Raw genomic sequence first — 21954 nt, 5'->3', positions numbered from 1 at the left:
GTTGAGATGGTAAAGAATCTTCCCGCAAGGCAAGAGGCACAGGTTTGACCCCTGGGTGGGGAAGATCCCCTGGAGAAGAGAATGGCAATCACCTTCAGTATTCTTGCCTGGGAAATCCTATGGACAGAGGGAACCTGGCAGGCTATGGTACATGGAGTCGCAATGAGTTGGACATGACTGAGCAATTAACACTTTCACTAACTTTTCACTTCAAGTCCATCACTAGAAAAGGAATTAAGTCAAAAGAGCTTGTTTGCTTAAAATGTATTTTATTGATATATTTATAAACCACCATCCAAGAAGCTTGTATCTCTTTATACTCCCCAAAGCAATGGGAGAGAATTACCATTAAAATCATTTCACCATCAAAATCCAGAATACTGACAAAACCAAATGCTAGTGAGGATGTGGAGCAATAGGAACTCTTACACACGGCTAGTGAAAATGCAAAACAGTACAGCCACTTTGAAAGAGCGTTTGGTGATTTTTAAAATAAAACTAAACATACTCATATTATTCTGTCCAGTGACCACATTCTTTGATATTTATCTGAAGGAGCTGAAAACTTATCTTCATACAAAAGCCTATCCATAGATGTTTACTGCAGCTTTGTTCTTAATTGCCAAAACTTGGAAGCAACTGAGATGTCTTAGAGTAGGTGAAGGGATAAATGAACTGCAATATATCCAGATGACAGAATACTATTCACTGCTGAAAAGAAATGAGCTATCAAGACATGAAAAGCCATGAAAGAAACTTAAATGCATATTACTGAGAGGAGCCAATCTGATAAAGTCATGATTTTCACGATTTCAATTACGTGACATTCTAGGAAAGATAAAACTATAGAGACAGTAAAAAGATAAATTCTTGCCAGGGGAGAATGAGGGCAGTGAGGGAAAAGAGAGGCAAAGCACAGATAATGTTTAAGGCAGTGCAAATACTCTATATAATACCATAGTGATGGATACATGTCCCTATACATTTGTCCAGACCCACAGAATGTACAACAAGCGTGAACTGTATGGAAACTATGGACTTTGAGTGATCACGATGCATCAGTGCAGGTTCATCAACTGGAACAAGTACCACTCTGATACGGATGTTGTTAGTGGGGGAGGCTGTGCATGTGTGGGGGCAGGATATACATGGGACATCATTGTACCATCCCCTCAATTTTTCTATGAACCTTAAACTGTGCTAAAAAAATATAGTCTTAAAAAATCATTCATAGGGCCCATCTGAACCTAGGATGGAAAAGGAAAATCTATATGTCCTTGACATTTTTCCCAGCAGGAAAAAGAAGTGAATAGTAAGCACCAACCTGTCCCAACTACCCCACAGCTCCAGGCTGCCTCCCCAGCCATGGCAGCAGCCACTCGAGTCCTACAAAGCTGCACCTTTCATGCGGTACGATGGTGACGAGAGTAGGAAGTGGGGTTCCCTTGTAGGCTCTTGAGGGAAGAATGCCTATGGAAGTTTGCTCAGTTGTGTCCTTCTCTTTGCAATCCTATGGATTATAGCCCATCAGGCTCCTCTGTCCACCGAACCCTCCAGGCAAGAATCCTGGAGTGGGTTGTCATTTTTTCTCCAGGGGATCTTCCCAACCCAGGGATGGAACCCAGGTCTCTTGCATTGCAGGCAAATTCTTTACCATCTGAACCACCAGGGAAGCCCAAGTACAAATTACCAAATGCAATTAAGAAAATTCTGGATTCAGAGAAGCTTCATTCCTCCTCTTTCCACTTCTAAGGCATTCTAGTACAAACAAAGTCTCACATCACTCAGGCGCCTCTCTCTTCCTGCCCAGAATCACCTTTGGTCAGTTCCTCAGCTTTGCTGACAATAGGTTCCTAGGGGGAAAAGGTCCCTGCTCAAAAATGTCTTATTTGAGAGAAATGATGATTAAATAATAAAACATGTAATTATAGAATTCCAAATTGAGTCAGTGCTGTATAGGAAGTAACAAGGAAAGAAAATCAATAAAAGAGGAGCCTTCAGGACGAAGTACTAAAGAATGAGAGTTATGTGGGCAAGGAAGTATGGGCAGAGAAAAGTGGGGCTAAGACAATGGGAACGGCATGTGCAAGAGCCCTGTGGCACAGAAACACCACCATTCAAGAAATGAAGGTGCAGCCGACTGACTTCCCCGATCTTGGTAATCACAAGTTTATGGACAGGTATGTATGACATATATCTGTGTCTTCTAAAAGCCTCCAAGTATAAGGACCCTTGTACTTATTTACAGAATAGCATTCAATAAATCAGAGAGAAATTAAGCTGTTAAGGCTGTTATATCTGTTACTAATAGTGCTTCAGCTACTTTATCAAATACAAGAAACATATTGTCTACGATTTATACTAAATTTTGGAATCTTAGTCTTTTTCCTCAAGACAAAGGAAAAATTGATAAAATTTAGATAAAAATTAAAGCTACCTGACAATGTCAAACACTTCTGGGTGTACCAGGTGTGCTGCACAGTTCCTAAGGGGAAAGCTATTTTTACTGAAGACAATGGGACATTCAGGAACACTACCATCTAAATTCTATTATACCAACACAAAATGCTTTCTGATTTGGCAGTCAGGCTGCTGATACTGGCTAGACTCTAGTCACATGAATACAATTTAAAAATGAAAGTCAGCAGTGATTCACCCAAGTATAAGCATCAGCATATCTGAGGCAAGGCCATCTTGGGGCATACCTCTATAACTGCTAATTTGATTTCTATTCCAGAATGGACAAAGGACAGAAGGACAGCTGCAGTTAGCATATTCCAGATAAAAATCCATCTCTGTGGCTTCTTACCTTGGGGTGACTGGCGATCTGGCCAGGAGGCAGAACATAAGCACCTACTTGATTCAGACACCCACTTAACAGATTAGTGATGTAGAGCATGTAAACAGCATTACATTTGGAGTAAGACAAAGGAGATAAGGTGGATGGGAAAAAAAGGATGAAATTACAATCTTATATTTGGTGGTGAGAAGGGGCCACCCTGAATCTAGAGGAAGTGAGAGCCAAGGTACATGGCTAAAAGGGGAGCAGATTCCCTGGAGAGGAAGCAGCAAGTACAGACAACCCTCACAGATATTAAAGATTTGGTTCCAAACCACTGCAATAAAGCAAAAACCAAAATAAAGCTAGTCACACAAACTTGTGCTTTTGAGTGCATATGAAAGTTATGTTTACACTATACCATACTCTATTAAGTGCTCAATAGCATTGTGTCTAAAAAAAATGTACATATCTTAATTAAAAAATATATTTGATTGCTAACAAATTCTGACCAGCAACTGAGCCTTCAACAAGTCATAATCTTTTTGCTCTTGGGGTTCTTGCCTAGATATTGATGAGTGCTGACTGACCAGTGTGGTATTACTGAAGGCTGGGGTAGCTGTGGCAATTTCTTAAAAGAACAATGAAGTTGACCCCATTGATTGACTCCTCCTTTCATAAATAATTCTTCTGTAGCATGCAGTGCTGTTTGATAGCATTTACCCACAGTAGAACTTCTTTCAAAATTGGAGTCAGTTCTCTCAAACCATGCCACTGCTTTATTCTAAGTTTATATGATATTCTAAACACTTCGTTGTCATTTCGGCAACCTTCACAGCATCTCCACCAGCAAAGGATTCCACCTTAAGAAGCCACTTTCTTTGCTCATCCATAAGGATTTTGTCTCTTAAAGGTTTATTATGAGACTGCAGCAATTCAGCCACATCTTCAGACTCCACTTCTGATTCTGGTTCTCTTCCTATTTCCACCACATCTGTTGTTACTTCCTCCACTGAACTCTTGAACTCCTGAAAGTCATCCATGAGAGCTGGAATCAGCTTCTTCCAAACTGCTGTCAATGTTGATATTTTGACCTCTTCCCATGAATCACAAACCTTCCTTATGGCATCCAGAATGGCAAATCCTTTCCAGAAAATTTTCAATTTAGAGATAACAACAGAGGAGTCACTGTCTATGGCAACTATAGCCTCATGTAATGTATTTCTTAAATGATAAGACTTGAAAATGGAAATTACTCCCTAATCCATGGGCTGCAGAATGGGTGGTGTGTTAGCAGGCATGAAAACATTACTCTCCACCACAGCTCTTAGGTCAATTGTCAATGACCAGTATAATTTTGAAATGAAATTTTCTTTTCTGGGCAGCAGGTGTCAACACAAGCTTAAAATATTCAGGAAATCATGCTGTAAACAAACAAGCTGCAATACAGGCTTTGTTGTTCCACTAATAGAGTATAGGCATAGGAGACTTAGTATTACGAATTCTTCAGGGCCCTCGGATTTTCAGAATGGTAAATGAGCATTTTCATCAAGTCACCAGCGGCATTAGCACCTAAAAAGAGCATTCTTTGAAACTTGATTTCCCCTCTCTAGCTATGAAAGTCCTAGATGGCATCTTCTTCCAACAGAAGCCTATTTTGTCTTCATCAAAAATCTCTTGTTTGGTATAGTCACCTTCATTCACTGTCTTAGCTAGATCTTCTGGATAACTTGCTGCAGCTTCTACATCAGCACTTGTGCTTACCCTTGCATTTTGATGGAGATGACTTCTTTCCTTAAACCTCATGAACCAACTTTTGCTAGTTTCAAACCTTTCTTCTGCAGCTTCCTCACCTCTCTCAGCCTACAGAATTGAAGAAAGTTAGAGCCTTGCTCTGAATTAGTCTTTGTCTTAAAGGGAATGTTGTGGCTTGTTTGATCTTCTATCCAGACCACTAAAACTTTTCCCATATCAGCAATAAGTCTGTCTAGCTTTGTTATGATCCATGTGTTAATGGGAGTAGCACCTTTAATTTCCTTCAAAAAGTTTTCCTCTGCATTCACAGCTTGACTAACTTGTTCAAGAGGCATAGCTTTTGGCCTATCTGCCTTTGAATAGCGGTGCTGGAGAAGACTCTTGAGAGTTCCTTGGACTACAAGGAGATCAAGCCAGTCAATCCTATAGGATATCAACCCTGAATACTCATTGGAAGGACTGATGCTGAAGCTGAAGTTCCAATACTTTGGCCATCTGAATGTGAAGAGCCTACTCATTTGAAAAGACCCTGATGCAGGGAAAGATTGAAGGCAAAAGGAGAAGAGGGCAGCAGAAGATGAGATGGTTAGATAGTATCACGGATTCAATGAACATGAATCTGAGCAAACTGTGGGAGATAGTGAAGGACAGGGAAGCCTGGCGTGTTGCAGTTCATGGGGTCACAAAGAGTCAGATATGCAATTGAACAACAACAGCTTTCAATATATCTTCCTAACTAAGCTTAATTATTTTTAGCTTTTGATTTAAACTGAGAGACATGTAACACTTCTTTCTCCTGAACATTTACAGGCCATTGTAGGGTTATTAATTGGCCAACTTCAGTCCGGAAACATATAGCATTTATTGCTGAAGTTTGTCATCTTATACAGCCATGGTTCATGCAACCCTAAACTATTACAATAGTAACATCTAAGATGACTGATCACATTTTATATATTATAAAATATGATAACGATGAAAAACCTTGTAAAGTCTGAAGTATTACAAGAATTACCAAAGAGACACAAAAGGAACAGATGCTATTAGAAAAATATTGATAGACTTGTTTGACAGAGAGTTGCCTCAAACATTCAATTAGTTAAAAAAATAATGCCACCAATATCTGCAAAGAGCAATAAAATGAGGTATGCCTGTTCCAGACCCAGAGATTGGAATGCACCTGGAATGTACAAAGTAGACAGAATGCTATGAACTGAACAGTATCTCTCCCTACCCCAGTGTGTACGCTAAAGGTCTAACCCTCGGTCCTCCAAAATGTGATTATATTGGGAGATAAAGCTTTTAAAGCAGCAAGAAAATGATGCCAGTTGCATGGGGCTCAAATCCAATACAACTGAGGTCCTTATAAGAAGAAGAGAGAGAGACACCAGCGATGTGAGTACACAGCAGAATGGCCACAGGAGGACATAGTAAGAAGTCCCCTGTCTGCAAACCAAGGAAAGAAGCCTCAAGAGGAACCAACCCACTGGCACCTTGACCTCAGAATTCCAGCCTCCAGAATTGTTAAAGGATATGTTTCTATTGTCTGAGCCACCGCATGTTTTGTTATGGCAGTCCTAGCAAACTAATAACCAAGGGGAACTTCATCAACTTGATAAAGAACATCTATAAAAACTCTACAGCTAACAACATCCTTAACGGTAAAAAAACTTAACTCTTTCCCCCTAACATCAGGATTAAGGCTGGATATTCCTTCTGACTTATTCAACATCTTATTGGAAATCCTAGCTAATGCAATAAGATAAGAAAAGGATATGAAAAGTACACGGATTGAGAAAGAAGAAATAAAACTGTTGGTGCACATGATTATTTATCTACAATCTTTCAAAGGACAAAAAAAAAAAAAAATCCTGGAACTAATAGTCAATTATAGCAAGACAGTAGTATATTGGCTTCATTAAAACCAACAAAGTGCCACATTAATTAGCAAGATGTTAAAAACATGAGAGACTGTGTGGGAGAGGGACTGAAGTGGTAATATATGGAAACTCTTGGTACTTGCTGCTTAATTTTTCTGTTAACCTAAAACCGATCTAAAAATAATGTCCATTATTTAAAAATAACTTAAAGAGCTAAAGAGGCCTATAACACTTTCCACTTAGATACACAGAAGAGAGGGGATTCCCACAAACTTTTCACCTCTTAAAGGGACAGGCAAAAGTGAATAGCAGCTCTTGGAACTTTATAGCATGGCACAGCAATTACAGCAGAAAGAGGAGCAGCCACACCATACCCCCAGCACAGCAGCTACTCAGCCCTCCACAATGAAGGTAGAAAGTGCATAATTAAAAGGGGAACTTAGCTGATGACAGCAGAAAGGAGACAACCTGTCACAGAGCAGGTACTCAATAAAAATGTATTTGTTTAACTAGAATAACGAGACAAACAATGGACAATGTGGACTGAGAAAGAATGGATGTGGAGAAGGAATGAGAAGACATGACTGGGTCTAAGGATAGACCCAGGACACCCCCTGTTGACTAAGGGTTTAGCTGATACCCTAATGAGCACAGCGTCATCCACACATGAGGCTGCCTGCAGTTTCTAACCTTGCAATTCACACTGGGCCTCGTTTGTACTGTGTCAACTGCATAGAGTTCCTTCTATTGGTTGGTTACATTTTTTTTTTATCAAGCAATCCATCCTTGTGTTTTAAAATCCCACTATGTTTTACAGTTTAAAAACAACAACAACAACAACAACAAAAACCCTTTAGATATAGCTAAGTAAAAAGTTCCAAACCTAATACCCAGCTTAACGGAACAAGTAACTACCGGGTTTAGACCTGCTTCAGATCCCAGTTACTGAAGTAGGTACCGAAAGAACCCAGGTGCTGAGAACTCAGGGCAGATGCACTGCTCTATCTAGCAATTGCTCACGCATGTGGAACCTGCCTTCACTCTTAAGATGACGGGTTGTCTGAGATAAAACCAAGCTCGTGCTGAACAATGATCTCATCCTGAGGCCTGAAGTATTCCATTCAAATCACTGGATTTGGAAGTCAGAAATTCTGCTTTCCAGAGCAATTAGTAAATCTAATCACATACATTCACACTCTCAAGGGGTCCTGATTGTTTGGCAGTAACAGCTTGGTTATTCACAATCAATGAAATTAATGCCACTATTTTTAAAACATGAAAAAACTGTACACAAAAATAAGCCTTCAGGCTGCAGACCTCGGTCAAAGAAAGAGTCAAAATAAAAAGTAAAGACTAAAGTATTTAAATGAATAATTAGACAAAGATTAAAGTCCCAGCAAGGCTTTGCCTTGAGGTCCTTGTTATCCTATGGATTCTGTGCCCCAGATCACCTAGAAAGAAAATATCACCCTAATAAAAAAGGTTCCTTTACATGAAAACTCTGTGTTTAACTGGCAACATATAACTTCATTAAAAAAAAATTAGGAGCAATTGCTGCTGTAAAGCCGTTTCAGGGACAAGGGGAGGGAGGGATCTGTCAGCACTAGGGGAACAAAAAAAAATGATGTGCCACCAAGCTTTATTCCAATCATTTACTTCATAGTTAAGTTTAATTACACATTACACACTGTCTTGTAATTATGCCACTTGGGAAACTGCCAATTTTCCCCTTGAAATGTTAAAAGTTCCTTAATTTATTTTAAAGGCTCATCATTGCCTCCATCAGCACCCCGTTAGTGCATGAGGGATACTCGGTTTCTGTGCCCCTTTATGTGCAGGCTGTGGGCAGCAAGAATTCCATTGCGTGGTCTGACACACAGCCAGAGGGCTGACTGTGCGGAAAGCCCCCAGACACTGGGCTCATGTATTTATAATCATATCTGATGACTTTTTTTCTTTAATATTTACAACCAGAGAATTTGAGAAGCATGCCTAATCTTTTCCTCTACTCTTGGGAGGTTGAAATTAAAGTCCTTTATTCTCAGCAAGAGAACAAATACCGAATACAGGATGAAGCACCTGCTCTCCAGGAGCTGACAAGGCTGGAAAGACAACATTCAGCGCAGAAATATGAAGCCCCCAGGAGACGGGACAGTAACCAAGTATAACTTTATGCACCAGGAAAAGAAAAAGTCAAGTAAGAGATGTTGAGCATCCATTGTGTGATGACAGTGCACCCAGAAATTCACAAAGGTCGCCAATATCACGGCCACTAAGCCAGGTCCCTCAGGTAGCAGGGAGACAACTAGAATTCATAAAGCAGCCAAACAGAATGTAACAGGGAGTCCTGGAGCTCGCAATTCTTTTGGACAGAGAGTGCAGGCCCTGCCACAGGCAATTTAAATTCTCTTTTCATGAAAAATACTGTGTCAGGTGAGCAAAATAACTCCTTAGAACTTACTTGATTTGCAGTTGCAAACTCTATATGAATCTATGACCCCTAAAAGGCACAGGGTATGGACACGAAGTATGGAAGCAAACTCTTCAGCGTTAAACTCAGCTCTAGCACAAGCACTTCCTTCAGTTCAGTTCAGTTCAGTCGCTCAGTCATGGCCGACTCTTTGCGACCTCATGAACTGCAGCACGCCAGGCCTCCCTGTCCATCACCAACTCCCGGAGTCCATCGAGTTGGTGATGCCATCCAGACATCTCATCCTCTGTCGTCCCCTTCTCCTCCCGCCCCCAATCCCTCCCAGCATCAGAGTCTTTTCCAGTTGAGTCAACTCTTCGCATGAGGTGGCCAAAGTACTGGAGTTTCAGCTTTAGCATCAGTCCTTCCAATGAACACCCAGGACTGATCTCCTTTAGAATGAACTGGTTGGATCTCCTTGCAGTCCAAGGGACTCTCGAGAGTCTTATCCAACACCACAGTTCAAAAGCATCAATTCTTCGGTGCTCAGTGTTCTTCACAGTCCAACTCTCACATCTATACATGACCACTGGAAAAACCATAGCCTTGACTAGACAGACCCTTGTTGGCAAAGTAATGTCTCTGCTTTTCACTATGCTGTCTAGGTTGATCATAACTTTCCTTCCAAGGAATAAGCGTCTTTTAATTTCATGGCTGCAATCACCATCTGCAGTGATTTTGGAGCCCAGAAAAATTAAGTCTGACACTGTTTCCACTGTTTCCCCATGTATTTCCCATGAAGTGATGGGACCAGATACCATGATCTTAGTTTTCTAAATGTTGAGCTTTAAGTCAACTTTTTCATTCTCCTCTTCCTTAGCTGGTGTAATCCTGCCTGTGTATCAGTTTCCCCATCCACAAAATGGAAGTAATGACAGCGTCAACCTGAGTGAGTTGATGTTGAACATGAATATTGAAAGAGATTTCTCTTCCTTTGCCTGTGTGCAGTTGCTTCAGTTGTGTCTGACTCTTTGCGACCCTACAGACTGTAGCCTGCCAGCTCCTCTGTCCATGGGATTCTCCAGGCAAGAATACTGGAGTGAGTTGCCATGCTTTCCCCAAGGGAGTCTTCTCAAACCTGAGATTGAACCGGTGTCTCTTATGTCTGCTGCATTGACCGGCAGGTTCTTTACCACTAGCACCACCTGGGAAGCCCCTCTCTTTGCTTTGATGCTTTTTAGCATCTGCGAACGGAGAAGGCAATGGCAACCCACTCCAGTACTCTTGCCTGGAAAATCCCATGGATGGAGGAGCCTGGTGAGCTACGTCCATGGGGTCGCTAGGAGTTGGACACGACTGAGCAATTTCACTTTCACTTTTCACTTTCATGCATTGGAGAAGGAAATGGCAACCCACTCCAGTGTTCTTGCCTGGAGAATCCCAGCGACGGGGGAGCCTGGTGGGCTGCCGTCTATGGGGTCACCCAGAGTCAGACATGACTGAAGCGACTCAGCAGCAGCAGCAGCATCTGAGAAAATGAACTGTTTTTTATTTTCAGTGTGAATATGTCTTCCTCTGAGAAAGATATAAGTAATAACAGAAACATCTCACTTGTACTCTTTTGGCTGTTTATTGCAGCATATTTAAATAGCTTATCTGACTTTTTTAGGGTCTAGGATTAATGAACAGCATGCTTCTGTCTGGCTATAATGCCAAGAGGTTTTGAACCTTCTGAAATTCTTCTGCTTGTCACTTCTCCTGTCACTAGTCTGAAACTAATGACCACATCTGCAATCTGGAAAGCTTTGTAGTGATTCCTTCACCAGGCTTGATTACCCCTTTAAATAGCATGATGTGAGTAGCAATCAAATATGTGGTTATATGACAATATATAGGAAAAAGACAGCCTCGGTTTTCAAAGGATTTACAATCTAATAACGAAACTGTGATATTTATATAAAGTCTGTAGTAAAATGGAAGAAGTTGCCACCTCTCTTCCTTTTAGGAACAACCTTCTGATCATGCTAGATTTAGGAAAATCAGAACTGAGTATAAACACTTATTTGATGGTCCCATCAACTTCCTGTGTCTTTTAAGCATTCCTCTGATTCTGTCCCTTTACCCATCATGTCAGGAAGAACAGACCTGTTGTATTCATCACAATCCAAGCCCTGAGAAAGGAGGCTGAAGAATGCAAAGAGCCTAAGATTTGGAAGCCAAAACATAAGTTCAAAGTCAGCTGGTCTCCTGGCTGTTTGACCTAGTGGAGCTCTTAGTACTTCTCTAAGTCCCAGTTCCTGAATCTCTGTGATAACACATCCATCTCACTTGAAGACTGAGCTAAATATATGGAGCACATCTTATGTTACCGAACCTGTACTAGGTACTTATTTTCTCTGAACAATCAGGGGAAGACAAGTATTACCATAAAGAATTACTTCCATCCTGAAATGACCTCTTTAGTTTAGCATTTTTCTCAGGTATTTTTTCCAATCCCAGTTCCTCCCTAGACCTGACCATTGTGTGTTGGGAATCCTTAGTTTTTTCCTTATGACCTCCTGCTTTGTGGCTAAATCTTGGCTCCCACAATAGCCAGTATGCGTCTTGAACCAAAAGAAAACAAGTCATTTGGCCTCAGTAGTTTCCAGTGAATAATTAAATACAGCAAGAATATATGTTCTAAGACCAAAGGTTTTATTTCCAATGGAGTCACTAAGCTTCTTTCTTTCAAGATACTAAGAATTGTCATTCCAGGGAGTAAAAAGAAAAGCAAGATGAAACAATACACTACATGCTGTTATCCGTCTCTGAGTGACAGCAGAATCATGGGAGTGAGCCAAGCGCCACCCTCCACCTCTCACAGAGAGTGCCTTGGGTGGGGGTGGGGGTGGGGGGCTCTGGGAATCAAGCATTTCCAGAAAAAAAACAAAAACAAAAACAATTATGCCCACAGTAAATAAGACTCAAAGTCTGAAATCATGCTATGCCTTCAGATTTTACTCTGGGCACAGTGCGATGCTCAGATTTGCAATTTCTGCTTGTGTTCTGTGCCCATCCAAGTGTGGGTTAATTCAATTACATCTGCTGCTTTCATTAATACATGGTTACCAAGTTTATCCAAACAATACATGAAAAACCAGACTGCCCATCAATAAATTCATGTTGCAAAAATATACTTTTATATGATTGTTAAGAGAACCAAAGACCATGATTCCCAGATGATAAAAACGAATTGATCACTGGCAAGAGATGATCTAAATAAAACTAAAGAAACTACTCAACAAGCAATCATTAAAATCCACTGTGTGCCAGGTACCAGAGGTAGCGTTGTGGGCCAGGGGTGGTTCCCAAAGCGTTCTGAGCTGTGGTTAGAAAAATCTTTCTAGCAGCTAGCCTAGAAGGTGGGTTCAAAGAGTGCAGGCTTTAGCAGGGAGGTTATTAAGATAGTATTGTAACAATCTACATGAATAGATAAGAGGGAGAATAGATGAGAGGAAAAGAGAAAGTTCAGAATGGAGAACACAGAATGTGGTATCTATATAGGTTTGGGCTCACTGCCTATTAGAAACGAAGACCTGGACAGGTGTCCCATGTACAAATAGGGTCTGGATATCTCCAAAGGACTATCACCTCACAGCGTGCAGATCTATTTCATCTATGACACCATTGTCCATCCACTCAATCCAGTATTTCTCTCATCCTTGGAGAGAATCAAATATATCTCAGCTCCAAAATAGTTCATTCCAACTGCTTCTCCCCAGTGCCACAGCTACTGCCCTCATTCAGGTGACCATCGTTTCTCGATAATTTCTCCAATTTCATTTTCACTGCTAGTATTGATTTCTCACGTTTCTTTTCTGGCAGGAGAATGATTTTTCTAAAATTGACTCTCATTCTCTTTCCTTAAAATAGTGCAGAAATTCTTCACTGCCTTTGGGTTAAGGCCCAAACAACTTAATACTACATGAAGGGTGCCTAACGAACCAGCCCACAATTATCTCCCAAGCCATGATCATATCTGCCACTCCCTGCCTTAACCATTCTGTGCTATTTGTGGTTCCTTAAACAAAGCTAAGCTAAGTCACTTCAGTCATGTCCGACTCTGTGCAACCCCATAGACGGCGGCCTACCAGGTTCCCCCGTCCCTGGGATTCTCCAGGCAAGAACACTGGAGTGGGTTGCCATTTCCTTCTCCAATAAACAAAGCACACATCTTTATGCCTCTGTTTGCAAGTTTCCTTCTATTTAGAGTACTTTCTCACACCCTTTTCCCCTCACCTGAGAACTAGTACTACCCAACAGGTCTAAGTGTTATGCCACTTCTTCTAGGAAGTCCTCCTTACCTGACATCTGTGTTTGTGATGCTCCTCTGTGTCCCCATTATCACTCCTACCCAATCAAAATCCACTGAGTGGCTTGGAAAGTGCTGGTATTTATCTCTTCCCCCAGCTCCCCCTACTTGCCATCTGTAGACAGTAAAATCCTCAAGGACAGGACTCATGAGTAACTTGTTCCTTGGGGAACTCCTGTCTCCTCACTCACTGCAGGCTATTTGACAGGTTACTCAGTAAATGCTTGCAGCCTGAGTGCCTAAAGGAAAATGGTCCACAGACTGAGTCACGAGGATCACGTGCATTTGATAAGCAGGCAGAAGGAGAGAAACCCGCCAGAGACTAAAACAGCCAAGGGGAGAACCAAGACAGACACCATAGGCTGCAGGCAAAAAAGGGAGAACCGGCCAACAGAAACAGTGTCCAGTGTCAATGGGAGGCCAAATGAGACAAAGGAGGAGGTGGGGGCTCTTCACGTAGCAGAACAGTTTCTGGAAAGTGGTGGGTACCAAGTTTTGAAAAGTGAGGGGCAGGTGAGTTAGAACACTGGTCAAGAAGACAACAGGGAGAAACAAACAGTGCTCGAGGGAACACAGTAGCTGGAGGGTGGTGGGGTGTATCAAGGGCAAAGAAGGAATGTGTGTGTGTGTGTGTATGTGTGTGTGTGTGTACATTAGAATTCTTTTTAAAAACCTCAGCCATAAATCTGACTGGCAAAGTGAAAAGTGAGACTATATATTCAGGTAGAGAACACATGTTTACTGAATGAAAGATATAAATAATAAGTAAATAGCTGCATTTAGATAGGAAATTTACCATTAAAAAAAACACAAATTTTATCAAAATGTAAACTTATTAAAAACCCAAGAGCCCACTTTTATATTTCAAAAGAGACCACTCAGCTCATAGACCAAAATCTATAATTAGCTGCTGAAATGACAAATTTCATTGTCTATATTTACTGCCACTGGGACATCTGTTTTCGTGTGTGTGTGTGTGTGTGTGTGTGTGTGTGTGTGTGTGCTCAGTTGTGTCTGACTATTTGCAACCCCACAGACTGTAGCCCACCAGGCTCTTCTGTCCGTGGAATTTTCCAGGCAAGAATACTGGGGCGGGTTGCCATTTCCTACTCCAGAGAATCTTCCTGATCCAGGGATGCAGCTCCTACATTGGCAGGAGGATTTTTTATTACTGTGCTACCTGGGAAGCCTGCTTTCATAGTCACCACGAAACTTCCTTGCGGGGACTTGCCTGGTGGCTCAGTGGATAAGAATCGGCCTGCCAGTGCAGAGGGCACAGACTCTATCCCTAGTCTGGAAGGTTCCACATACCACAGAGCAACTAACCTCGTGTGCCACAGCTGTTGAGCCTGTGTTCTGAAACCCATGAGCAGCAACTACTGAAGTCAGGTGCAGCCAGAGCTGATGCTCCACAACAAGAGAAGCCACCACAGGGAGAAGCAGGCACACTGCAACTACAGAGGGGCCCAGTCTCCACAACTAGAGAAAGTCTGTGCAAAGCAACAAAGACTCACTGCAGCCAAAAATAAGTAAATTAATAAATAAAAATTAAAAAAAGAGAAATCTAAAAACTTCCTTTGAAATGCCTCAGATTTTATATACGATCCTGTATTCCTGTTCATTCAGATAAACAGCTTTAGCTTTCCAAATAGCAGTTAATGACCCCGAAGTCAGATAGGACACAGAAAAAAACATCAAGAAAGGGACACTTTTTAGAAAACAACAGATATCTCAGTTATTGGAATGTCTAACCAGAGAGTAAAGTGCATGTGGATGAAAAGGGCCACACTTTTCTTTCAAACAGGATTTTCTTTTAAGTTCCTATCAGATATAAAGGTCTATCAGGTTGCTATGGTATTAGTTTAACTTATGATGGTTTAGAGAACACATTGAAGAAAATGGGCTTAAAATATTATATTACTCTTCTTGAGACATATGCTCCTTATGCAATTAACAATACATTGAGCATCAATATTCTAATTTTAGAAACATTCATCCACAAACATTAATCAGTTAATGCTAAATTCAATTTCTAATAGGCTTCTTTTCACACTCAACTCTCTAAGGCTATACTACATGGTATCTAAAAAACATTAATTTATTTACAGTGGGAGCAATTACTTTCCTAGAAAAAAATCTGTGTAATAAATGTATGCAGATATAAAACAAATTAAACTTTTTGAAAAAATTATTTTCTTATGGAAAATTATATTTCTGAATACCTGAGAAATGCATAAAACTTTCAGAGAAATGCATAAAATCCTTCATATAATTAAATTATAAATAATGCTTCAATATAAGTCAAAGCTTGTCAAATTGCATATATAGAAAAACAGATAAAGTTAAAATATTTGAAAAGACCCTGATGCTGCTGGGAAAGATTGGAGGCTGGAGGAGAAGGGGACGACAGAGGATGAGATGGTTGGATGGCGTCACCGACTCAATGGACATGTGTTTGAGTAAACTCCAGGAGTTGGTGATGGACAGGGAGACCTGGCGTGCTGCAGTCGATGGGGTCACAAAGAGTCAGACACGACTGAGTGACTGAACTGAACTGAACTGATAGTGCTTACGGAGAACTCAGATCTGGTGTGACTTTTTTTCAAAGGAGTCACTACCGGGTAGGATAATTTTTCATGCTGCAGACTCTCCCATGTTTTAGAGGGTTGTGGCCAGTAGAACCCCAATGGGCATGGTGACTACCAAAAGAAAAAAAAAGCATGCCCACACATTTCCAAATGCTCCCTGGGGGAATAAAACTCCCTAGTTTGGAGACAAACTGTGGCCCATTCAAAAGGAATGGCCCACATTTATATCACCAGGTAACAACAGTGAAAGGTCTTGAACCCTGGTCTCCAGAAAGCCAGTGCTAAGAGGGATCCAACAGAGGTCTAAGGTAAATGCTCACGTGCTAAGTCACTTCAGTTGTGTTCGACTCTCTGCCACCCTATGGACTATAGTCTGCCAGGCTTTTCTGTTCACGGGATTTTCCAGGCAAGGACACTGGAGTGGTTGCCATACCCTTCTCCAGGGGATCTTCCCAACCCAGGGATCAAACCTACATCTCTTAAAGTCTCCTGTACTGGCAGGCAGGTTCTTTTACCACTAGCACCACCTGGGAAGCCCCATACAGGCTCATATCCTACTCCGACTTCAGCTTTAGCCTTCGTGCATTAGGATTTTCATTCATTGACTGTTTTCTAAGCTTATATCTAGTCATCACTTAACCATTCACCAATTCTCTTGCCCATTTATTCATATCCTCCTCCATCTCAATCATGGATCTATATTCCTCACCCTACTGTGGTCCTCTCTCTAGAGACTGAGGACAGAGGTCAACACAAATCCAGAGCCTCCAGGGGAGCAGCCTTGACGGGCAGATCTTCTCTGTCACTGTCTCCATGCTCCAGTTCACTCACACTCTGTCTTTCCTGCCGACGCAGAGCTGGGCACCTTCTACTTTCCTTCAGCCCCACCCACAAAGGAATCTGCCCTGGTAGCTGGTGTTTCACTAATCTGTTATGAAATGCAAGAAGGCATTTCTCCTCCCTCCCCATCTCTCCCACACTTCTTTGTTTATCTTATTGTATCTCCAGCATTAGATTGAACAGAGCAGTACTAGACAGAATCCTAAGACTCTTCTCAAGAAGTCAGAGAAGTCTTAAGAGATTTCCATTTCTCTTTGTTATTTAAGGATAAGAGATTTTTCCATAATCAAATAATTGAATTATATAAAATATTTTTCCAATATCTAGTATATGTTTAAATTGTAATCATGTGGAAAAAAAACTAAAAGTTAAAATCCCTACTTTGATGTTCACTTCATTTCATTTCCATTTTTTACTTTACTAAATAACAGAAGCAAAACTCTGGGGCCACTTATCTAACGGGTAATCCCTCCATATGTACAAGTTAGAAATTCAAATTCAGCAGAAAACCTACAACAGTTGAAAGAGGCCACATGCTTACCCGGATATAGGCATCCTGATGGTGCTTGGCAAAGTACAGCATGTTGTCCAGAGCTAACATCCCAGGAGGAGTCTGGGTAAAGTCCATGGCGGGGTTGACATGATTCTGTGATTAAAACAAAAGGTTTGATCAGGTTAGTTCTTCAGCAGATTTTATCAACAACCACTAGAGGTCTGGTTTCCCTCCACAAGACCACAAAGTACCACAAGACAAGCTCCAAATAGTCAAGTAGGACATTTGCTGTCTCCATGTGAGCCTGTTGGGGTGGCAATGAGGGCTTCTTTCTACAGGTGCATCAAAACCAGCTTCTAGACTCAGGGTTGAGAGACTCAGCTGAAAATCAAAATATGGGATTATTCTTAGACATGTGACACTGTAAGAAAAGAAAATAATGCAAAAACAGTTATTTCTGGTGGTTGTGCTCTACTGGAACCAATAGTATTTGGGAAGAAAGACCTGGGATAAAGCTGTATGTCTGCCATTTACCTTTCTGTACCTTAACTTCCTCATCCTCATGAGTGAGGGTAAAGTATGGTCACACCAGTCCATGGTGTTTGTGAACTGTCCAGACTTACAGGTCTCTGCAGACACATGACTTTAAAATTCAGAGGTTCACAGGGTCCTAACGTCTGCCTTCTTCCAGGGAGTGCTCTGGCCTTCTCACCCATACAGTGTCAAAAACCACACACAAAAAACCCACAATACTTATAAATATGCCTTGTCCATATGCTCAAGATCACTCAGTAAACACCACCAGAGACTCCTAGTCAGGGCAGTAAACCACTTTCCACAGCCAATTGTTGAAAACAATCACCAACATCTGTCTTGAAAATTCAGATCTAAATGGCTAATGATTTGGGGGGCTTCCCAGGTGGCACTAGTGGTAGGGGACCCGCCCACCAATGCAGGAGATGTAAGCGTTGAGGGTTCCATCCCTGGGCTGGAAAGATACCCTGGAGGAGGGCATGGCAACCCACTCCAATATTCTTGCCTGGAAAATTCCATGGAGAGAGGAGCCTGGGAGGCTATGGTCCATAGGGTCCCACAAAGTCAGACACGACTAAAGCAACTTAGCCCACACGCAAGTGATCTGAGGGAAGTCATTTTTCTGCTAAAGAGATGGAAAAGAAATGCTGAAGAGATATTCAACAAACTACTCTTTCCTCATAATCTAGATAATTTGTATGACAGAATATATTTTTATTTTGTTCCTGAATACTTTTTAAAAACAGTCTGACCCTCTGATATGCCAGAGAAATTTTGGTCAATGGTATTTTTTTCTAATTTACATACACGAAGAATTTTCTGTTCACTTGCTCAAATAACCCACACTTTTCTACCTCCTTCAAGAATATACAGAAGCTGTCTTTTGCATGCTGATTTGACATTGCTTTATGAGCTAATAACATCAAAAATTATAGGACAGTGACTGTCTACTGGCCACAGTTCCACAATTTTCAGAAACCTCTGTCCATATCTGTAAAGCAATTTGGGCCAATGTAGTGACTTCAAGGAGAAGGCAATAGCACCCCACTCCAGTACTCTTGCCTGGAAAATCACATGGGCGGAGGAGCCTGGTAAGCTGCAGTCCACGGGGTCGCGAAGAGTCGGACATGACTGAGCAGCTTCACTTTCACTTTTCACTTTCACTTTTTACTTTCATGCATTGGAGAATGAAATGGCAACCCACTCCAGTATTCTTGCCTGGAGAATCCCAGGGACGGGGGAGCCTGGTGGGCTGCCGTCTATGGGGTTGCAGAGTCAGATATGACTAAAGCAGCAGCAGCAGTGACTTCAATATTTTATTTTAGCACTTTAACCTGATTTGTTTGTTAAGATGTTGAAAACTTTTTTAAATACCAAAGAACTACTAGTTAGGATAAGATATATTTCATAAAATAAATAAAATTGTAACAAAAATGAAAATCACTAAGCATGTCAAATGCAGTGAGATTCAGCCTTAGTCTGATACTCACTGGTGTACAAGAGTGAGACCTGTATTCAAAAGTGAGGGGGTGGGTGAAGCAAAACACTGAAAATAAATGATCAAAGATGTAGTCTAAAAAGTAACTTGCAGTGAAAATCTTGTAATATTTTCAGTTCTTTAGAAGAGAATAGTAGAACTGCCCTCATTATGTGTACATTTTTATTTTGACTTGAATGTATTCAATTTTCATGAACACAAGTAACATACAAATGTTACTATCTGCTGAGTACTCTTCAGGGCTATCGCCAGTTTGGGTTTCCCTAGGGTTCTCTCATCTAATAAATAGGTGGTGGGCACTATTGTTATTCTCATTTTATTAATTTTTAATAATACAATGCTGTTTTATTTTTGTTTAATTCTGGAGTAGGAAACTCCAAAATTCATCTCATATTTTTCCTTACATGTACATTTTATTGAAGTACAGTTGATTTACATTATATTGATGTCAACATTTAAAGTTATTAGAAAATATTGGCTATATTCCCTGGGCTATACAATATGTCCTTGTATATTTTATTTCATCCATAGTAGTTTGTATCTTGTAATCCCATACTCCAATTCTGCCCCTCCCTGCTTCACTCTCCCCACTAGTAACCACCAGTTTGTTCTCTATATCTGTGAGTCTTTTTCTGTCTTGTTCTAGTCACTCATTTGTCTTATTTTTCAGATTACACACATAAGTGATAGCATACAGTATTCGTCTTTCTCCATCTGACTAATATCCTCCAGGTCCATCCATGTTGTTAAAAATGGTGAACTTTTATTTTTTTTATGGCTGAGTAGAAATCCATTGTATGTATGTATATGTGTGTGTGTGTATACACACATATATCTACATCTATGTCACCTTCTTTACCCATTTGTTTGTGGACGGACACTTTGGTTGTTTTCATATCTTGGCTATGCTGCTATGAATACTGGGATACATGTTTTTTTTGAATTAGCGTTTCAGTTTTCTTTGGATATATACCTGCCAGGGTCCAGCCCCAGTGGATCCAGGGAATTCGAAGGGTGGACGGCGTTGGCGTGGAAAGACTTGTTTATTTATTGATATAAGATTAGATTAAGAAACTATAGCGTAGTAAGAAGATTAAGTGGAGGAAGAGGGCTGAATAGCTTGGTTTACGCGGAAGACCAATAAAATTCCAGACAAGGAATTTGCACCATCTACGTTGGGCCACCGGCGCCCGCTTGAATATCTAAGGGTGCCTCGCCTTAAGCTCCCTTTCGCGCGGGTCTTAACAGCCAGGGCAAGTAAGTAGACCTGGCGAGCCTCCGCGCCCCAGGTGGAGATTCAGCCTGAAGTTAAAGTAAAGAGCAGAGGGAGGGAAAGGGAGAGAAGAAGAAAGAGAGAGAAAGACATGGGGGGAGCCAGAGTCCCAAGAAACCAGGCCGAGAGACTAGTTCGAGAAACTGGTCCGAGAAGCTGGTCCCATCCTTTATTGTTCAGAAGGCCTTTTATACTTTTGATAAAACATGGAGATCAATGGGTAACACAAAATTATGTAGCATTCACAGCCCAGATTCTTTCCATATATCATTTTGTATACAAAAGGTCTCAGGTGATTTACATTATCTTCTGGCCAAGAGGCTTGTTAACACTTTTTGGCTCTCTTCCTTAATGAATGTTAATTTTGTTTCCCTTGAAGTGTTTTTCTTTAATCTGCATCTCCTTAAAGCATTAAAGTTACATCTCTATAGAACAAAGGTGCAGTGGGATATAACAAAGAAGGTACTTAACTCAAAGATCTAATGTTGCTAATACCAGGTCTACTACTTGTTTTTCTATATACCAACTATATCTAAAAATAAAGGATATGAAAATTTGGCAGCAAGCATTGACTCAACAAATGAAACTTTTAATCAGTCCTATTCTAAAGATTTTGACTCTTCGGAAGCCCCTACATTCCTAGGATGTTTTAAGCTTCCTGTGCCTCCTGTGGTCAGGAGGCCTCAAACAATCACATGCGCAGCTGTCCTGCAGGCAGGCTAGAAAGCCATCAGAGGGATTTTTTGGATTGAAACACTCTTTCAAATGCAGAAGACTAAAGCCCTGAATTGACTTTTTCCAGAAAAAGTCAGAAGAGTGGAAAAGCAGAGCACAAAAGCCGGCAGATTTTTGTTGGGGTACATGCTTAGGAATTTCCAGAGGGGTCCCTGAAGTCTGAGCACGCCTTGCGTATGTCAGCTTCCTTCCTCATGACCTTGTCACGGGCGGGATTCCTCACACTGGCTTCCGGCATATACCCAGGAATGGAATTGCTGGGTTATATGGTAGTTCTATTTTTAGTTTTTTGAGGAAGCACCATACTGTTTTCCATAGTGGCTGCATGAATTTTATTGATGAGGAAACTGCAGCTCAGATGAGATAAGACTCTTGCCCAGGAACTTGCAACTTGAACTTGGAAGTGCAGGCAATGCCTTGCTTGGACAACAAGTTTCCACATGCTTTTGTTTCTACTTTTTTCCTTTACATGTTGAATGCATTTATTTTGGTACTGCTAGCCATTTATACTTTATATAGCCTGAGAAAAGCTTGAGAAAAAAGTAGGCTAATCAATATTAGCTGCTACACAGCATGGTCGAGCCAACAAAGGAGAGTGTGCCAGATAAAAGAGAAAAACATGACATTTACTTCAGACTTACTTCTAGTGTTGGTCTATGAATCTATTCTAAAAATAAGTATATGGAAAGACAATCATCTGAAAAAGAAATTAGTAGTTTCTCTGAATCGAGTTTGAACAACCCTCCAAAGCTATGTGTTAGTGAAGCTGACCAAGGAGAAGGCCCTGTGGGTCAAGGGTCATCAGTCTTGTTTGAACA

At 41.0% G+C, this 21954-nt stretch overlaps 1 protein-coding gene across 4 annotated transcripts in view; it reads right to left on the bottom strand.

The window, feature by feature from the left end:
- The window catches only part of ELMO1 (engulfment and cell motility 1), a 583367-nt gene that overhangs the window by 279351 nt on the left and 282062 nt on the right, over positions 1 to 21954 (bottom strand). For all 4 annotated transcript variants that reach the window (XM_069588027.1, XM_069588028.1, XM_069588030.1 and 1 more), the window contains exon 14: positions 17145 to 17249. In XM_069588027.1, the coding sequence (XP_069444128.1) occupies positions 17145 to 17249 (105 nt within the window). The remainder of the gene's footprint in view (positions 1 to 17144; positions 17250 to 21954) is intronic.

This window comes from Ovis canadensis, chromosome 4 (genome assembly GCF_042477335.2).
Source record: "Ovis canadensis isolate MfBH-ARS-UI-01 breed Bighorn chromosome 4, ARS-UI_OviCan_v2, whole genome shotgun sequence".
In the NCBI taxonomy this organism is placed as follows: Eukaryota; Metazoa; Chordata; class Mammalia; order Artiodactyla; family Bovidae; genus Ovis; species Ovis canadensis.
Note: the sequence above shows the minus strand (reverse complement) of the source record. Positions and strands in the feature narration are given on the sequence as shown.